General features: G+C 43.6%; 1 protein-coding gene across 2 annotated transcripts; it reads right to left on the reverse strand.

Moving 5' to 3' along the window:
- Window positions 1-355: 355 nt before the first annotated feature.
- Window positions 356-18,920, reverse strand: scrt (scratch). Of its 2 annotated transcripts, none has more exons than XM_076529979.1 (3): window positions 16,778-18,920; window positions 5,476-6,169; window positions 356-4,750 (listed from the first exon to the last, which is right to left on the reverse strand). In XM_076529979.1, the coding sequence occupies exons 1-3, from the start codon at window positions 17,103-17,105 to the stop codon at window positions 4,087-4,089; spliced, it is 1,686 nt and encodes a 561-aa protein (XP_076386094.1). In that variant the 5' UTR covers window positions 17,106-18,920; the 3' UTR covers window positions 356-4,086. The 2 variants fall into 2 exon arrangements, with proteins under 2 accessions (XP_076386094.1, XP_076386096.1); XM_076529981.1 differs by having other exon boundaries at window positions 5,476-6,124; window positions 16,778-18,916.
- Window positions 18,921-20,018: the final 1,098 nt, after the last annotated feature.

Genomic DNA, 20,018 nt, shown 5'->3' on the forward strand with positions numbered 1-20,018 from the left:
AAATCTCCCATGCAAAATCGCAACAACAAACCCCCAAATCCCAAAAATCAAGAACCACGTTCCCTGAACGTCTCCGCCATCTTTGCTATCCTTACATCCTCCGTAAATCCATTAATTAATTATTTAGTATTGCTTAGGACTTTATTGCTCTACGTTCGTATGTATTTACGTACGCGAGAATCGCAATTGCACGCACGGCACACAACTCACGAAACCTCTTTTTCAAGGGACAAAAACTAGAAAAGCTTTTTTTCGAGTTCGATCAACCAGAAAATTCCTACTAATCTGATCCATCGAACTAACCAGGCAAAAACAACAAATGTGTTCCTTTTTTCTCCGTGTGCTTCGGTTTCTCTTTTTTTTTTCACTTTTTTCTTTTTTTTTTTATTTAGTCATCTTTGCTTCGTTACTTTGGCGGTGAGAGGTCGGCTACTCTGTACATGCAACGCGGTAATTATTTGTCGGCAATAATTATTACAAAAGGACTCGTTGGATCGTCGAGCCAATTCTGGCACCGATCCACGCTCTTCTTTGTTCTGTCGCGATTTCTTTGCCTTTTTTCAACAATAATTTGGCCTAGTGTAATCGCTCTCTTTGATAAGCAACGTCGAATTGAGGAAAATGCTCGAATTTCTAGGCTGAATTCCCCTGTCTCTCTTTCTCTAATCGTTGTACTTGGAAGAACAATGTTTAACTAATGTTCGATGTTCGATTGCGTTGACGGTCATCGAGATTCGATGTATATTCGATTGGACACATTGTCCGTCGTTGTTTGTTCTATAAAATACTTTTAACACGTTGAGATAAACATTGTAATATTTCGTATATTCCCCAATAAAAATATGTCAAACTTTGGTTATCAAATCTTTATTTACTTCTTTGAGGTTATGTTAAACTGATGTTAAACTTGTATGAAATTTTTATTTACTTCTTTGAGGTTATGTTAAACTTGTATGAAATTTTTATTTACTTCTTTGAGGTTATGTTAAACTGATGTTAAACTTGTATGACATTTTTATTTACTTCTTTGAGGTTATGTTAAACTGATGTTAAACTTGTACGAAATTTTTATTTACTTCTTTGAGGTTATGTTTTACTTTCATGTTGAACTTGTATGAAATTTTTATTTACTTCTTTGAGGTTATGTTTAACTTTCATGTTGAACTTGTATGAAATTTTTATTTACTTCTTTGAGGTTATATTTAACTTTGCTGTTAAACTTGTATGAAATTTGTATTCACTTCTTTGAGGTTATGTTTAACTTTGCTGTTAAACTTGTACGAAATTTTTATTTACTTCTTTGAGGTTATGTTTAACTTTGATGTTAAAATTGTATGAAATTTTTATGCGCTTCTTTAAAGTTATGTTAAACTTTCATGTTAAACTTGTATGAAATTTTTATTTACTTCTTTGAGGTTATGTTTAACTTTGCTGTTAAATTTGTACGAAATTTTTATTTACTTCTTTGAGGTTATGTTTAACTTTGATGTTAAAATTGTATGAAATTTTTATTCGCTTCTTTAAAGTTATGTTAAACTTTCATGTTAAACTTGTATGAAATTTTTATTTACTTCTTTGAGGTTATGTTTAACTTCGATGTTGAACTTCTATGAAAATTGTAACCTCTTCTTTGAGGTTATGTTAAACTTCAATGTTCTTTGAGGTTATGAAACTACAGCATTGTTTGAAAGAATTATAATTGAATTTTGTTGAATCATCAACGTGTTAAAGATTACATTTGATAATAAGATTGAATGTTGCTTCAAAAGCAAAGTCCTTAAACGTACCATCAACTTCCAGCACGAATAGCAAACGAACGAATAATCCCTATAATATTCAGTCATTAATAGCTAATATCAAAGTGGCACTACTAGACAACTAAATTCTTAAGAATGTAAATTTGGTGTTATGAAAAAGGCGAATCATTGAGTCACTGATTCCTCGATTGCTCCCATTTTGTTAACCAACCTTCTAATACGTATGTACAAATTTTAGGCTCTAAAATAGGAATAGCTTGCTTACCGATACGAAAGAAATTGTTTTTCGTTAAGCGAAGAGAGACAGAAAGAAAGTAGCTCGATTCTTAATTAATATTAACATCGCGAGAGACCGAAGAGCGTGAATGGACGATCGAATAAGTTCGATGCCGAAGCAAATCATCGTTTTTCCATCGCGTTAAACTTCGATGTTCGCCTCTATATATGTATAATTATATAATTCGTTGTGTCGAAACATTGCTTTTGACCGTACGCGTCGTCATTATTACTGGTTTTATTATTTTTTTTTATTATTTTCCCTTACTCGTTATATTGCTTCTATAAAATATGTGTATAACAATGTTTACGCATCTATTACTCGAATTTGCTCTAAATATACGTGTGTTCGTGTTTATTTTGCCCTACGTGTTCTGTGTTAGTGTCCGTGTGTAATATATCTTGATTTTCCTTCTCTTTATATTTTGCATTCGATCGTGTAGCATTGCAGAAAGGAAAATGACGATAAAAAAGAAATTCTTCAACGCAACGACCTCCGAGTCCACGCTCTCTATGCTGCGCGTGGACACTCGAGTATTTTCTTATTTACAAAATGTACACTGTGGATCGAAAATAATTTTAACACGATATCTCGTGAATTTTCTTCACAGGAGCCGATCTCGGTTCGCTGAACGAGTGTCAATGGCGGCAGTGGGTAAAGGGATGTTCGAGAAGTCACTAGTTACGGTTTCCAAATCCTTAGAGACAAGTTAACTTCGAACAAGTTTTGCAATTTTCCTTTAAATCATTATGGCAGTCAGTATGTCATTACAACTAGACTGAAGATTCACATATGATAGCGTGTATGCTCATACATGCATGATACACGTATAAAAGATAAATACATGTTTGATGTACTGATAAATAAAATTATTAAAGCAGTTCGAAAGAACATTCGCACAAAAAGTCTGCAGTATAAATAGAAAATTTGATGTCCCAGAACGTCCTTTACCCATCACCATTAATCGTCGAAGAAACGAAGTGAATTGTTAAACCAAGACGAAGAAATATGCGCATCCTCGGAACGCATAGACCCAGCTTCTCCATCGAGGATATCGATAATCCGTGAATGGACCCCCGGTCGAATATTACGTGGTCCAACGAAGGATCCATCGAAGAGGAACATGCGAAGGGGTTCGATAGTCTGTCGTTCGCGGTCGTCGAACACTTCCGGTAGAAGAGCTGTCGGTCATTGGTGTGCGTACCAGCTAGCGACGATCGTTCTTTAGACACGATTCGATTCTCGCGGGACGTTCACGAGCGTCGATGTGTCTCTTGCGAAAAGGGAAGAATCGAAAACCGGCTGGAAATCACGTAGTCTCTTATCTAAGACGAATGTTAAAATCGTTATTGCATCGAACTCGTTTTGTATCGTGATCCCCTCCCCCCACTTCTTCTCTTTTATATGTTATGTCTTTGTGTGTGTTTCTTTGTATATTTTCAAGCATCGAAGAGTTTTATTTTTCTTTTTCCTTTAGGCAGCTAAATTATCAATAAATAGTGTCTCCGTAACGAGCTCGCGACTAGAACCGTACGCGCTAGTAAATATACTATATATATATATAATAATAATAATATAATATAATATATAATATATAATAATATAATATCATAATGCATTAGGTATAATCGACTAGAGTGACTAGACTGCAGTGTGGACGTCACCGTTCGACGTTTTTTGTTCTTTGTTCTCGTTTCTCTCGTTTTGTTTCTCCTTTTTTCCCCCGTTTTAAGACTTAACATTATTGGACGTTTTTATTAATGTTAGACATTATTTACGAAACCGACACCTCCTCTACACCCTCCTCTCGTCTCGCATCACTGCTCCCCTGCCTCGTTACGCTACATCTCACGGTTTACTTCTCTATTCCCCAATTCTCTACTGGCACTTTTCTACTTAAAACCTACGGCAAACCTTATGCGTTATCCTCGTCCTCGTGAATTCTGTCAAGGCCCGGCTTTACCCGGGAGTCGCCACGAACGACCGCTAGCTCTCAACCTCTCCAAGGGCGTCCAGACGCCTGATGCTGCCCGTCTTGTCGTCGAAGCGCTGCTACAAACCACGGTTGTTGCTCTGCTGATGTTGCGCCGCGTTGTTGTTTCCAGCCGCCTGTTGCTGCTGTGGCTGCTGCTGCTGCTGTTGCGGAGGCATCTCGTCGTCCCGCAGACAAGCGGACTCCAGGTGTTTGTTCAGGTATGATTTGAGCGCGAACGTCTTGTGGCATCTGGAGCACTCGTAGTTCTTGTCCGCCGAGTGCGTTTGCATGTGGGCGCGAAGATTCGAGCGATCGGCGAACGCTTTGCCGCAATGCGCGCAACCGTAAGGCTTCTCCCCGGTGTGACTTCTTAAATGGCCTTGCAGCAACCAAGGCCTGGAGAACATCTTGCCGCAGACGCCGCAACTGTGAGCCAACTTGTGGGTGAGCACGTGCATCGCCAGCGCCGGCATGCTCACGTACGCCTTGCCGCAGTGAATGCACTTCTTGGCCGATTGAGAATCCAGGCTCCGATGGGTCTGCTTGTGTCGGGACAGATTCGACGACGTGGCGTACTGCTTGCCGCACTCCGTGCACGTGAATTTCGGTCGGTCCGGTTGGGTGGCCTCCTTGTCGGGCACAGCGGCCCCGTTCGTGCTGTTGCCCCGACGCTTAGACCGCCCGTCCGACACGAAGAACGCCTCGTACGTGTACGCGACCGTCTTGCTACTGCCGCTGGTGCTGTTGGATCAACGATCAATTGGTAACTAGGGACTGCTATCCCTTTTGGGTGTCTGGGGTTTGCTACCACTCGGGGAGTTTGCACTCGCCTGAGTCGGGGACGACTTGCCTGCGCGGGCAGCCCGTGCACTTTACGACATGATGGTAAGAATGATATAAAGGAACCTAGGGACCTAGAGCTTATATGAAGTCTGGGACTTTGGATGGTTTTGGTGCTATTCTCGAATGGTAGGACATACGTTGTAGAGTTTGAAATATTTTTTATTTTGGACGGTGGCTTTGCAAAGTTTGAATGAAATCGGTAATTTCCTTCAGCCTTCCTTACAACTTAGGAAGAGTCTAGTTTGGAGCCAACGGAGAAGTTAGGGACCAGAAGAAGCTTATGAGGAACTTACACACTAGAGACTGAGGTCTTTCATGGATCTCAAGTCGCGGAGAGGATTGTACATAAAACTAAGGAAACATCCAGGACAAATGGGCTGCCCCAGGTTCCCACGATATCTAAACACCAAACCATACCCCGCCAGCGTCATGCAACACCAAGAAACGACCAATCAACACACCCAACAAGCGATCGTACACATAAGCGAGACACCAAACATCGAGTCACCATTCATCCATCGACCTGCCATTCGATCGTGTGTGTCCCCTGTATCCGCGAAGCCGCGTATGCACAACCATAAGCGTGGTACTCTTTGGATCAATCGCATTTGTATGATACTCACCCGTCCCTGGCAGCGGAGCAGTTATTGGCGTTAACCTCGGCGGTGGCAGGTGACTGAGGTTGCGGCGTCTGTTCCTGTTGTCGCAGCTGGCTGGTCTGCGAGCTGGGCACCGGGACCAGCACCGAGACGGGTATGGGCTGCTGTTGAGCCGGTTGCAGCTGTCCAGCCGCCCCGACGGCGGGTGCCGTCGGCCCCGGGGGCTGTGGCGGCGGCGGCGGTGGAGATAGCGTGTGAATGAAGACCGAGTGCGTGGGCGCAGCGGGCGACGCGCTCAGGTCGAGGATCGCCTGCGCAGCGGACAAATCCTCCTCGGCCGACGTCCGGATCTCCGACGTAGGCTGAAGACTGTACGGCCGATAGATGTCCTTTTTCTTCGGGGGCAACGAGAGCGCAGTCCCGGTGCTCGTGAAGCACATCGACAGGCTCTTCCTGGGAGGCAGACTCAACGACGTGGACGACGAAGGGGTCGTCGTTGGGGCCACCGGGTGGGCCTGGTGCAAACTCGACCCGGTCACCACCACCGGTAATTCCTGCTGCGATGTCGGAGGAGGCGGAGATGGCACCACTGGCCGAGCCAGCTCCGCTGCGGAACGCAAGGTCGCGTATTTTGGAGGCTCCTCGTGGTTGATCCACGATTCGTGCGTGTATCCTGCGCAAACACCGGTCATTCGGTTAGCGATTGCTTCTGATCCTTCTGCAACATTTTTTACTACTTCAGATTTCAGTAAATTTAGACAAATTTGACTATCCAGGACTTTAGACTTGTGAAAGAGGAAAATGTATTCACGCATCGTCTAATTTATGTTCTGGGATCAGAACAGCAAGAACGTTCCTTGACCTGAAGGTCTCCTTGCAAACTAAGTGACATGAAGTGTGGATGCAAAATTATAAAATAATTTTACCCACACTTGACGTGGAAGTGTGAAATAATTTTCCCTCCACTTGACATCGCTTAGCAGTTCTCTGACAAGGAGACCTTCAGGTCAAGGGATTTCCTGAAATTTTGATGCTTATTATTCTGATCCCAGAATGTAAATTAAACTTTGCATAAAGATGCTTGAAATACCTCTAGCAAGTTCATTAATCCGTCCCCTTTATCGTGGCATATAAGTCATGGATGAACCAGATGGAACCATTTACACGAATTAAATATCTTCGAGGGTCTCACAAATCGATACGAGTCTTGCAGTATTTAGTTCTATTTCATAGAACAAATTGAGATTCTTAAATTCCCCTTCAGTCTACAAAATTTTAATGCTTGGTGTAAATGTCTCAAACACTGATTTCGTAAAGTAGGTAAAAGCTCGAATAAAAGTAATTAATTTTGAAAAAGCCTTAAGACATGAAGTAGATTTCACAGAAAAGTTTCCACAACCCGTGTAAAGTTTTAATAACCCTAAATTCGCTGGATGAAACGAACGTGTCGCGCATTAAATACTGCAAGACTTATTATCGATTTACGAGACCCTCGAAGAAATTTAATTCGTATAAATGGTTCCACGTGGTTGATCCACGAGTTACATATTTAGCACGATAAAAGGGACAGGATTAATGAACTTAAACAGAGGGATTTCAAGGATTTTGATGTAACGTCGTCTGATTAATTTATATTCCGGGATTAAGAGGGATAATCCTGCATACGGTTCTAGCAGGTCCAAGATTCTGCAAACGGATTGATTAATTATGATTGTCTTTGAACCTCTCAAACTTATTGTGGTGTAAATTATCGATTACAGACTATCGGTCGAAATTACTAAGCTCAGCGTGTTGATACAGTTAACGAATTGGCTTAGTCCGTATTGGGGGACTAAAATTAACGCAGAATATTAATTAATGAGGGATATACGCTCAATCAGAGTTAATGGGGAATTCAAAGCTGATTAGGGGTTGCTAATGAATAATGCAAATTGAAGCTTTCGCGTCTCGAAATTTTCAACATTCGACCCGAAGGTTGAACAGATCGTATTTTCATCGAAATTGCACTCATTAAACTCAGAAAATAATTACAATATTCCATCGATAAAAATAAATGATCATCCACAAAATTAATAAAAAATTACTTCAAAACTTAATTGTAATTTAACAGAACTGTTCTTCATTAAATATTTCATTTTACAGTGCATACAGCTTGAGAATTAGAAAAGCAGAAAACAGTGTTCTGGAACGGTGAAAAATTAATATCGCGACAGCTCAGTTCACCATGTAGCATTTTCAGGACCAGCGAACAGAAAATAAAAGGCATCCAAGGCCTCGAAATAACAGCTTTTAATTATCCGCGGAGGATTTCCTCGAGTGGAACGAAACGTTGTGGCGTCGAAAATTAAAGGGCACCGATAACGCGACGTTCCTTCTTTCCACCCCGTTCTTTGTCATCCGGTTCTTCCAACCCCCTGGCTCTAGCCATGAATATTTGAATTCGTGAATCACACGAAACCGGTGCGCCGTTTCATTTCCTGTTGCCGGCACACGTCAGCTGGTCCCACCATGTGCGTTTATTAACGAGAGAGAACGGCGCATAGAAACACACCCGGGGGGTAAGAAGGGTGCAACACCGTATCTGTTGCATGTCGTTCAAAGAACTACCTTTCCTCGCGAGCTAGTCTTCTTTTATTTAGAAGGAAACTAATACTAATACTTCCACGCGTAGTATTTCAACGCGCCGTAGTTCTACGCATAGTACTTCCACGCGTAGGACTTCCAAGCGCCATATTTCCTCGCGTAGTACTTCCACGCGCCGTAGTTCCATGCGTAGTACTCCCACGCGTAGTAGTTCCACGCGTAGTACTTCCACGCGCCGTAATTCCACGTTTAGTACTTCCACGCGCCGTAATTCCACGCGTAGTACTTCCACGCGCCGTAATTCCACGCGTAGTACTTCCACGCGCCGTAATTCCACGCGTAGTACTTCCACGCGCCGTAGTTCCACGCGTAGTACTTCCACGCGCCGTAGTTCCACGCGTAGTACTCCCACGCGTAGTAGTTCCACGCGTAGTACTTCGACGCGTAGTAGTTCCACGCGTAGTACTTCCACGCGCCGTAGTTCCACGCGTAGTACTTCCACGCGCCGTAGTTCCACGCGTGGTACCTCCACGCGTAGTACTTCCACGCGCCGTTGTTCCATGCGTAGTATTTCCACGCGTGGTACCCCCACGCGTAGTACTTCCACGCGTGGTACCTCCACGCATAGTACCTCCACGCGTGGTACCCCCACGCGTAGTATTTCCACGCGTAGTACCTCCACGCGTGGTACCTCCACGCGCCGTAGTTCCATGCGTAGTATTTCCAAGCGTGGTACCTCCAAGCGTAGTATTTCCAAGCGTGGTACCTCTAAGCGTAGTATTTCCAAGCGTGGTACCACCAAGCGTAGTACCTCCACGCGTCGTAGTTCCATGCGTAGTACTTCCACGCGTGGTACTTCCACGCGCCATAGTTCCAAGCGTGTTACCTCCACGCGTAGTACCTCCACGCGTGGTACCTCCACGCGCCGTATTTCCACGCGTAGTACTCCCACGCCCCATATCTCCACGCTTAGTACTCCCACGCGCCGTATCTGCACGCGTAGTACTCCCACGCGCCATATCTCCACGCGTAACACTCCCACTCGCCATATTTCCACTCACAATGGAATTTCGTAACTTCTGATATTAGAATCAATAAAGCACCCATTATAACTACCTATCAAACTCCACCATCAAAGACTACCAACACAAATAAAACTTGCCAACATAACAATACAGCAAAATATCAAATATAATATTTCTTTTGCTCCTCATATAGAAGTGAAATGATGTGACTATAAGAGTAGTAGTGAACATATAAAAGTTTGAGCGATGAAAGGTAGAAAATTCTAATGTTTGTTCAGGCTCGTTGAATGTGTACTCAGCTTAATATCCACTCGAACGATTTAAACGGGTTGGCCCTTCTTTTTATTGCCGCTGTCCACGCGAAAGGACACGCGACAGTTAGCCTTCGATGCCTAGTTGCTTTCCACCGGACACGATCGATACCCTCGCTGCGACAATGTAACGCGACATTTCGCATTGTTGCGAACGGGGCCTGAACACGAGAACGCTGAAATTGTCGAGCGTGTCGCTTCCCTTCTGTTCCGTCAGCTGCGCCTCTTTCCACCAACCAAATATTCTCGACTAGCATCGATGAAACAATACCAACGTTCTCGTTGCTTTTTACGTTCATCCAACTGAGAAACGCTCCGACAATCGGCGAAATGCGTTTCGTTGATTCGTTAACTCGAATCGTTTTATTAATCGTATTGTATCGCAATTAGTTTCTCATTGATTTCGCTAGTTTCAATTCGGGACGACAATCGGGTTATAACGACGGGTCTAATTGTGGTATTGTACTTTACTCTTTAATGGCTTCGTTCACAGGGTGTGTAAAATATTTGATTTATGTTGATTGGTTTGTGATGTTGTATTTCGGTCTTTAATGATTTTGTTGGATATTGTTCTGGGGGATGAATATATATTTAGGGGATGTTTTTTCTTTGCAATCATTTTATGGTCAGTGGATATTTTGTTTCAGAATGTCAAAGTTAAAAATGTATAGAAATTTGATAAACTTCTAAATTTCAAACTCTTGTGTTTCATAGACTTCAAAGTCCCAAAACAAAATTGCAAAATCTCAAAGTCCTAAAGTCGCAAAATTGCTAAACTCTCCAATCCGAAAATAGAGAATCCCCAAGTTAGCAAATTTCGCTGGCAAAATCCAGAGCTCCGAAATTCGTGAATAGCTCCGCCCCAAATCCCAAAACCAGAAAACCAAGAGATCCGATTACAGTGAACCCAGCAAAGGGGCGATTTGAATGCATAAGAAAGACGCGCACGGGGCCTGCGCGTAAATCGAATGATTGCGGAGAAAAAACTAAAGAACGAACCACTTTGACGAATCGCAAAGGGTCTCCCTGGAGGGGTGTCGTAAGGGTGGTCTGCGTGACAGCAATAAATCAGAAAACTGTGCTGGCGATCGATCAACCGGCGCGCATCTATTATTGGCTGAAATAAAAGGAAGTCAACACAGAGGGAAAGGAGAGTGGCCGTGTCTGGAAGTGCATTTCATCAACGGTCTAGCGAGAGAGAAGGAGAGAGCGAGAGTAAGACAAAGAGGGAACGAGAAGGGTAGGTGAAGTAGAGAGGAGCCAGAGGAGAGGGTGAGAATCAATAATGTCGAATGAACGCTCAGCACGCTCCCACGAGTCTGTTGATTCTAGCTTTTTCAAAGGGCGACGTAAGGTCCTTTGCTATTGTTGTTCCTCGATCGTTTCGAACAACGATCAGGATGCTCGAACAAAACCGAAATCGATAGGAAACGCTCCGACATGTTTACCGGATGTTCCGATTTCTGATACCATTGCTCAACTTTTTTTATACTAATATTCTGGTGTAATGCTGCTCAACTTTTTTTGTTGCAAATATTCCAGTGTAACACTGCTCAATTTTTTTTTTATGCAAATATTCTGGGGCAACACTGCTCAATTTTTTTTTTGTACTAATATTCTGGCGTAACTGCTCAACTTTTTTTTGTACAAATATTCTGGTGTAACGCTGCTCAACTTTTTTTTGTACAAATATTCTGGTGTAATGCTGCTCAACTTTTTTTGTACTAATATTCTGGTGTAACTGCTCAACTTTTTTTTATAGGAATATTCTGGTATGACTGCTCAACTTTTTTTTACACAAATATTCTGGTGTGACTGCTCAACTTTTTTTTACACAAATATTCTGGTGTAACACTATTCTTGTTATACAATATTCTTGTCAGACAAATATTTTAATCTTGCAACGTAGTTCAACTGCAAAGTTTTATTCTTTTCCATGTAACATTGTTGTATTACGAGCTTAAAATATGTTTTCTTAGACCACGCCTCTGCGCTTAAAGGTTAAAGAGTAGTATCTTATTATGTGGAAGAAGACCTTGAGGAGACGCCATCGAGGTTTCAGTGACTCTTAGTTCCTTTAACCCCTTCAACCTCTGTATACATTATGTACGTGGCATTTATTTTATACATTAGGAAACATATAACAAAACTTGCTACTCTTATGCAACCAGAACTGACATTGATGGAATATTTTTCTAGTCTGAAATTTAATATCGTTTTCTTGGGTATTAGGTACTAATATATTTTCAAAAAAGTTAATCAAACTTGTTAAATGTTCTTGTTAAATATACTTGTTGTTAAATGTATTTGTTAAATGTACTTGTTACATGTACTTGCTGTTAAATGTATTTGTTAAATGTATTTGTTAAATGTATTTGTTAAATGTACTTGTTAAATGTATTTGTTAAATGTACTTGTTAAATGTACTTGCTGTTAAATGTATTTGTTAAATATACTTGTTAAATGTACTTGTTAAATATACTTGTTAAATGTACTTGTTAAATATACTTGTTATTAAATGTATTTTTTTTTAATGTACTTATTAAATGTACTAAATAAATGTACATCAATCTTGCATACATAAATTGTAACATTTTATTAAAGCAAAAAATTAAGACGCAACTTAAATAATGTTCTTGATTCATTAAATATATTAGACAGTCGAAGTGCAACATGAATTCATGAAATGTTCCACCCCCTCATCAAGTTCGACATTACTCAAAATTGCAACAGATTGTGCGACAGAATTGAGAAGATTACGCGTTTCGAAGATTCAAAATCGTGTCGCCGTATTCGCTAATTGCCCCAGCCTCATTACCATGAAACGAACCCTCATTATCGTGAGACACCCTCTGCAACTCGAACATTCCTCCAGCGCAGTGTTGCGCAAACTCCTTCGCTACATCCACTAGATTTCAAACTTTCTCCTCCGCTGGATAATAGAAACCGTAGGAAATTGAATAACCCGATTCTCATCGAACTATGCGAACCCTTTGAGAACTTAAACATAACTGCGAATATAATCTTCTGACGTTCTGTGCATATAAAACAGAGTACCTTACAGTGAAAACTGAAATACTGACGCTGACAGTGAACTTATGTATGTGTAGCTGTAAATATATGAAAATATGTGTAAGTGTGAATATGTGAAAATATGTGTAGCTGTAAATATATGAAAATATGTGTAACTGTGAATATGTGAAAATATGTGTAGCTGTGAATATGTGAATATATGTGTAACTGTAAATATGTGAAATTATGTGTAACTGTAAATATGTGAAAATATGTGTAACTGTAAATATGTGAAAATATGTGTAGCTGTGAATATGTGAAAATATATGTAACTGTAAATATATGAAAATACATGTAACTATAAATATATGAAAATATGTGTAACTGTAAATATGTGAAAATATGTGTAACTGTAAATACATCAAATTATCTGTAACTGTAAATATATGAAAATATATGTAACTGTAAATATATGAAAATACATGTAACTATAAATATATGAAAATATGTGTAACTGTAAATATGTGAAAATATGTGTAACTGTAAATACATAAAATTATCTGTAACTGTAAATATATGAAAATATATGTAACTGTAAATGTATGAAAATACATGTAACTATAAATATATGAAAATATGTGTAACTGTAAATATGTGAAAATATGTGTAACTGTAAATACATAAAATTATCTGTAACTGTAAATATATGAAAATATGTGTAACCATAAATATATGGAAATACTTGTAACTGTAAATACATAAAAATATCTGTAACTCTAAATACATAAAAATATCTGTAACTCTAAATACATAAAAATATCTGTAACTGTAAATACATGAAAATATCTGTAACCCTAAATACATGAAAATATCCGTAACCACATAGCAAAAGACACCCACGAAATAAATTAACTACATAACCGTATGCAAATCAATAAAAACCATAAATATTAAAAAAATGGCAAAAGTTAGCAAAAGTGATTTATGATGACAAAAGTTTAGACCTGATCGATGAAGTCTGAACACCGTTTCCACTGCACCAGAATTAATGCATTAATTAAGGTCGAGAACAGCTCCCAAAGAAATACTTATCATTAACAAGGAATTAAGCAACAGTGGAAACAGTGAGCCCGTACAATGAAGTATTACGTGACTACTATAAAGAAAGCACGGTTCGTTATTTGCGTAGTAGTCACAGCAAAAGGAAGCCGTTTAATCGATGCCACGTCGTTCTTACATATTTTCGACCTGAATTCTCATCTCGACGTACAAGGTCGTATTCGACGATGCATGAAATCGAACAGAACGAAATAGAACGATCTTTCGAACCCTATCAGATTTTATTAAATCAAAATCAAACTAATTAAATATTTAAGATCACATGGCGCTTATCTTTTCACGTGCGAATAGAAATTTTGTATATCAAGCATGAATCTCATTGAGTACGAATTTCATCTTCTTTGAGATTTCAAAAAGTTCAAAAAGTATATTATATGCATATACATAAGCTTTCATTAAAAAATATCGAATATTGAATATGGAAATGAGTTACTCTGTAAAGTTCCGTTTTATTAAAAACTGTCGGGTGAATTAAGTCGCATGCATTATTCACACGTGTATTATACCGAAGATTCGATGATAACGCGTCACCGTATAAAGACATTAAGACCGAGAGAAAATTGCTCGGTTTTCTCGCAAGGTCCACATTTAGCCTCGTCCAGAGCGTGGAACGAGTACACGTGTTACATAACGCTTCGTGCCATGTTAAAGACCCGACGGTCACAATCGATAACAGAATTCAATTAACAGCTGTTCCCTCTGGTTATTTTTCGCAACAACCGCCCACCTAACGCGATTACTTAAAATGTCGTGAATGTCGTCAAACGTTGAATCATTTGTAGCGTTGAAGACATACCTAACTACTTCAAAGGCGAACAATGGAAGGCGTTAAATCGATTCCGTCGTATGCGTTAACACTTTGAATAACGTAGGGGTCTCTAGTCACCTGTCTCACAAACTTAGAAACGCCGAGACAAACGTTTGACCGCACAAGCCGTTGCAATGTGTGACTATGCGTTACGATACAACACGCTATGCTACAAAATGTCTTTATGTAACACGTGAGAATACAACTGGCTATGCAACACGTGGAGCTACAATGTGCAGAAATTCTACGTATGGAGATACCAACTGTAGAAATTCAACACGTGGATGTTCAACGCGTGGAAATATTGTAGGTTGAAATTCAACGTGTGGAGGTGTGATATGTGGGAGTGCAATGCGTACAAATTTTATGTCTTTAAATTCAACATATGGAGGTGTGATATATGGGAGTGCAATGCGTACAAATTTTATGTCTTCAAATTCAACATATGGAGGTGTGATATATGGGAGTGCAATGCGTGGAAATTTGGTGCGTGGAAATACAGAGCGTGGAAGTAGTACGCGTGGAGATATGACGCGTAGAAATACTACGTGTGAAAGTACCATACGTGGAGATATGGCGCGTGGAAATACTACGCATGAAAATACCATACGTGGAGACATGGCGCGTGGAGATATAGCGCGTGGAACTACGGCGCGTGGAAGTACTACGCGTGAAAGTACTACGCGTGAAAGTACTACGCGTGAAAGTACTACGCGTGAAACTATGACGCGTGGAAATATTACGCGTGAAAGTATGGCGCGTGAGACTACGGCGCGTGGAAGTATTACGCGTGAAAGTACTACGCGTGAAACCATGGCGCGTGGAAATATTACGCATGGAACTATGGCGCGTGGAACTACGGCACGTGGAAGTATTACGCGTGAAAGTACTACGCGTGAAACTATGGCGCGTGGAAACATTACGCGTGAAACTATGGCGCGTGGAAGTACCACGCTTGGAACTACGGCCTGTGAAACTACAGTGCGTGGAATTACGGCGCGTGGAAGTACTACGCATGGAAATATAGCGCGTGGAACTACAGCGCATGGAATTACGGCGCGTGGAAATACAGAACGTGGAAATACAGAGCGTGGAAGTACAACGCATAGATATACACCGCGTGGAATCAAAATGTGAGAAAACATCAATAACTAGCATATTCCATAAATAATTTCATGTGAAGTATACCGAGTCGAGTGTTCAAACATTAAAAATTCCTTTGTGTGTCGATTAATTTCCATAATAAAGCACCGTCTCGGTTTGTTTGAGAAAATTACGATACCCGCGGGTAGTAAATATCCTCCTTTTATTTTCAATGGTACGCGTCCTAAATTTCGCGATAACTCTCCGTTTTCATCTGGTGCTCTTAACGAACAGTGTAAAAGAATCGCTACTACGGTTCGACAAAGGAACCTGACCTAAATATCCGTGAAAAGAATTTTCCTTTCACGCTATCATAATTCCTGCATCACAATTAACTGTCTCCATTCAATCTGCATTGAAATTCAAATCTGGAAGCTTGGGATAAAATGTCGGGTTTTCCTGTTGCGCGAGCAACAGTGTCCCATAACGCGACGCCGAAGGCACGAGACATCATGGGCTTCCCATCGGCCGCAAAAATAGTCTAACAACCGTACGAGTGTACGTTGTTCCCGATCGCGTGCAACAAGCGAGTACCGAAAGGGAACATTCTTCTTTCGGCTGTTCCCGAAATTCCCGTGTCCCCGTTTACGGCAGACAAGGTAGTTCCATAGAAAGAGAGGAAAAAAGGCAGCCAGAGGCTTTGTTCGTAAAAGGAACGTGACCCAAATGGGATGGGCGAGAGAGAAAAAAGGAATGATTCCTCCCCTTTGCTTCGATCCACCCAAAGATCCGCAGTAGAATCAACGATCGGGCTGGCGGGTGTGTCACCGAACGTGTGTACGTGTGTGTGAATTGACGCGTAATCGTGTGCGTGTCGACGCATGGCCAGAATTGGTCGCGTGGTCACCGGAGAAAATCATTAAACGAACAAAAGAAGAAGAACGGAGAGCCGTTCTTTGGCCAATATATCTGGTCCCATGGGAGCTGTAGCGTGTTATCGTCGCGGCCGACTACCGCAATTTCTCTATAGCACAGAGGATCGTCCAATCGGCGGGTGTGTCACCCCCGTGGCTCGACGCATGGCCAGACTCCGAAGGTCGAATCTGATCGGGGATAAAAACCCGTACGGGAGAAGCCGTGGTTCATCTTTCGCGATCTATCGGAGTGACCGAATCCGAAGAGATTTGGGCGTGGCACGATAGGATACGTAAATAGAGGAGGATACGGAGGATAATTGGAGTGTGGTTTATCTAACGCGTTCCAGAACGTTCCAGCAGCGTACACGTGGAATCTAGGAAAAGCAGTTGGCAGGCTTATCTCGGCAGATAAATGCCCGAGGAGCACGGTGTTCCGCGCGATAATCAATAACGCCGAAGGTTACTCACCATGATAGTAAAGAGCACCGGAGGCGTTGAGAGGCGGCGGGCTAGGTGCAGTGGCACCGGCGGTAGGACTGTGCGGACCCCAACAGGTCTGCTGATGATCGACCTGTCTAGAGTCGGTGTCGCCGACCACGTCGATCTCCTCGTCTTCGGGCTCATGCCTGTGCTGCCTCTTCTCCATGGAGGCGGATATCTGTTGAATCCCCGTATGGCTCGGGGACGTGTGCTCCTGCAGCATGCCCGAGGGGTCGGCCTGCTCCTCCTGGGGATCGTCCACGCGATCCGGCCAAGGGTAGGCCTTCCATTTCTTGGCCATGAGGCAGCGCGGCATGTTGACGCGGTTGTCCCGTTCCGTAGCTATCGCCGCGAACCCGTTGGTCGTCCTGGTCGTCGTCCACCAGGACGCGCTCACCCGACCGAGTATCCCTGTCACGAGAAACCTCCGGCTTCGCTACACCACTACCAACACCCTCACCAACCGCACCAAACGCACCACCGTACCGATCGGCGGAGTCGATGCCACCGACACCACTATCGCCGGTGTCGTTCTCGCGTTCCTCGTCGTTACACCGAGCGTCGACGACGTGGTCGTCGCCGATGTCGCGACGCCGCCGTCTCCGTCGCCGCCGTCCGTCACTCAGCGCCGTCCGTATCTGAAGCCTGTTAACCTCTCGGGCGATCAGGGTATCCGTGGACGGTGCCTGCTGCGGCTTCCTCTTCGTCCTTCCTTGCTCACGTTGGGGCGTGATCTGCAGCCTCGTCATCGGCACAGCGAGGGCAGCTCCTTCGTAGGATGCACCGCCACCATGCCAGCCTGTTCGCACCAGAGAACCCTCCTCGACTTTCTCGGCCCTCTCACGCTAACTAGCAATTTATTCGCGCGAGTCGACTACCGCTAGATACTACGATACTACTACTGGTTACTAACTCGCTTCAAATCTTCTTTCGTTCGTTCCTTCTTTTCTTCCTTCCTGTTTATCCCTTCGTTCCTGGCCGTTCCTCTCCACCTGCGTCCCTTCTCGTGCTAACTTCGCTGGCTGGCTAACTGAGTGGACCGACTGACTGACTGACTGACTGACTGACCGTCTGTCCGTCCGTCCGTCCGTCTGTCCGTCCGTCTGATACTCTCTCGGTCGCTCCCTGTCGCGGCTCTCGCCAGTGACAGGGGGTGCCCTCGAATACGATCACAACGACGGGGTGCGACTGTTTAGTCGGTGGCGCTGCCGCTCCTCTGCTTATCCCCTACCGTACGTTTGTTCGCCGTCCTCGTCTGGCGCGTATCCTCCTCGTTGCGTCTCTCTCTGGCCTTCGTCGAACCGGGAACCCCCCTAGTCCCTCCGTTGCGGCTCTCCCCTTGAGTCAGCATCGTGGAGTGGCGCTGCCGTCGCTACCATCCTCACCACCGCCGCCGTCGTTGCTGCTGCTGCTGCTGCTGCTGCCGATGGTTTATACCGAAGCTAGGGATGGCTGCGCAACCCCTCGAGGGTGCCGATGCTAGTTCTCGATTCCTGCAGGCCTTTTGATTGCGTGCGCGCGCGGGCTTCACGTTTGCGCGGTACACGCGTATGTGCATCCCCATTGGCGTAGGCACAGTTGGCTGACTCTGAATCGATGAGTCGCTTTCTGGAATGGGACGGCGATTCGAAGGTGACTCCGTTATCCCCGAGTCTCGCGAGAGAACGGGAATACCGACGCGTTTTGGATACGCAACAAGAACTCGCTTCGGAACGGATGATCGATACGGGTTTATCGGTGAAATTACGCGGGTCGTTAGCGGCACCGCTGCATCGCGACGAGGGTGTGCGTCAGGAGGGCTATTCTCTCCTCCCCTTTGTGCACGAGTTCGTGTACGGTTTGCGCAAACCCAGATTTATGGTAACCCGCTATGTGCTTGGAACAACTTGCTCCAGAAAGAACCGATCATCCGATGACTTCCATAAATCCTATCTCCGTAACCCGATCAGCTTAATTTCCCAGCCCGCGGTCTGCCCATAAATCTAGGCAAACGGAAGCTCGTTCGGATCCGGCCGTGTCCGAAGGAGGTTACTGAACTCTGCCGGGCAAAAAACAAGCCCCGAAACGACGGCGAGGTAGGTGGTCGTGGCACGGTTCGAGCCCGTGTCGAATGTAGACATCGAAAACGGAAGGGAAAACAGCTGGCTAGGGTGCCACGGGCACCGGCCTCGTTCCTAGCCTCGCGACGAGTGTGTAAACTCCCAAGGGGGAGGCCGATGGTGATTCCTATGGAAGATTGGCTGCATAGTGGTGACGCTATGTCGCCGATACGCGACGCGAACTTGTTGGTAGCTCGTCGCGTGTGTTGGTGCGCGTTGGGGGTGAAACGAAGCGGCCACGAAGGGAGGCAAGGGGTGCACGGTGGTTCTATCTCCCCTCGTGCAAAAAGGGAGAAAAGAGCGGAGGGCGGCGGAGGCAGAAAACGAGAATGTCGGCTATATGGAGGGGTGCAAAGGTCCGCGAGGGTTAGCCAAGCTCGTGGAGGGGCGAGAGGGGAGGACGCACATGCGCCAACGATCGGCATCGACCCGACGTCTAGGCAACACCTGGTAGCGCCCCACGTGCCACGTTAGGGTGGCACCAGCCACCCCAAGCACGCGATCTCTCCTATCGAATATCACGCTGGCCTTCCTGTCCTGTCTACTGACCCATGCCAACCGTGTCTTTCAGCGTTTTCTCTCTTGCCGAACTCCTAATGGCCCACTCCGCACCGATATCAAGCTCCTTCTCTTCTTCCTCCCCCAAACTCTTCATAGCCCTCTCTCTTCATTTTATACTATTTCAAATATTTTCTATGCAAAATTTAATAACGTCCTAGTACTTTAGACATTCTCCTTCGTTTCGATACATGGAAATCAATTATAAATAATATTCCTATAGACCACATCTCGAGGAAACGAAAATTCTACGAGTTCACAAAGCTGAGTATCCTACTATAACGAGGAAGCACTTCCAGTGTGCGAAGTTCGAGTAAACGTGGCAACATAACGGGAATAGCAGATACGATCTCATGGAACTTACGGTTTCCTTGAGTAACAGAAGCGTAGTAGAAGAAATGAACACTAATTTTCTATCAGCGATCACATACATCAGTGATGGGTACACAGTAAGTGTCCACATTGTCAAAGTTCCGAGCTCCTGACAGATTCCTGCTGTTACATCCATCGAGTAAATGTAAACACATCAGAAGTCGCAAACAATGGATCACAATTCCGATCGCAACGAACAA

Source organism: Megachile rotundata, chromosome 3 (genome assembly GCF_050947335.1).
Source record: "Megachile rotundata isolate GNS110a chromosome 3, iyMegRotu1, whole genome shotgun sequence".
Taxonomy (NCBI): domain Eukaryota; kingdom Metazoa; phylum Arthropoda; class Insecta; order Hymenoptera; family Megachilidae; genus Megachile; species Megachile rotundata.

What these genes read in the sequence shown, in the direction of transcription:
- scrt (XM_076529979.1), bottom strand. Translation starts at nt 17,105, where the DNA reads ATGCCGCGCTGCCTCATGGCCAAGAAATGGAAGGCCTACCCTTGGCCG. An exon ending in CGGTGCTCTTTACTATCATG is followed by an intron (nt 6,170 to 16,777) that starts GTGAGTAACCTT and finishes AAAATGTTGCAG; the next exon opens with AAGGATCAGAAGCAATCGCT. An exon ending in TGCTCCGCTGCCAGGGACGG is followed by an intron (nt 4,751 to 5,475) that starts GTGAGTATCATA and finishes TTGATCCAACAG; the next exon opens with CACCAGCGGCAGTAGCAAGA.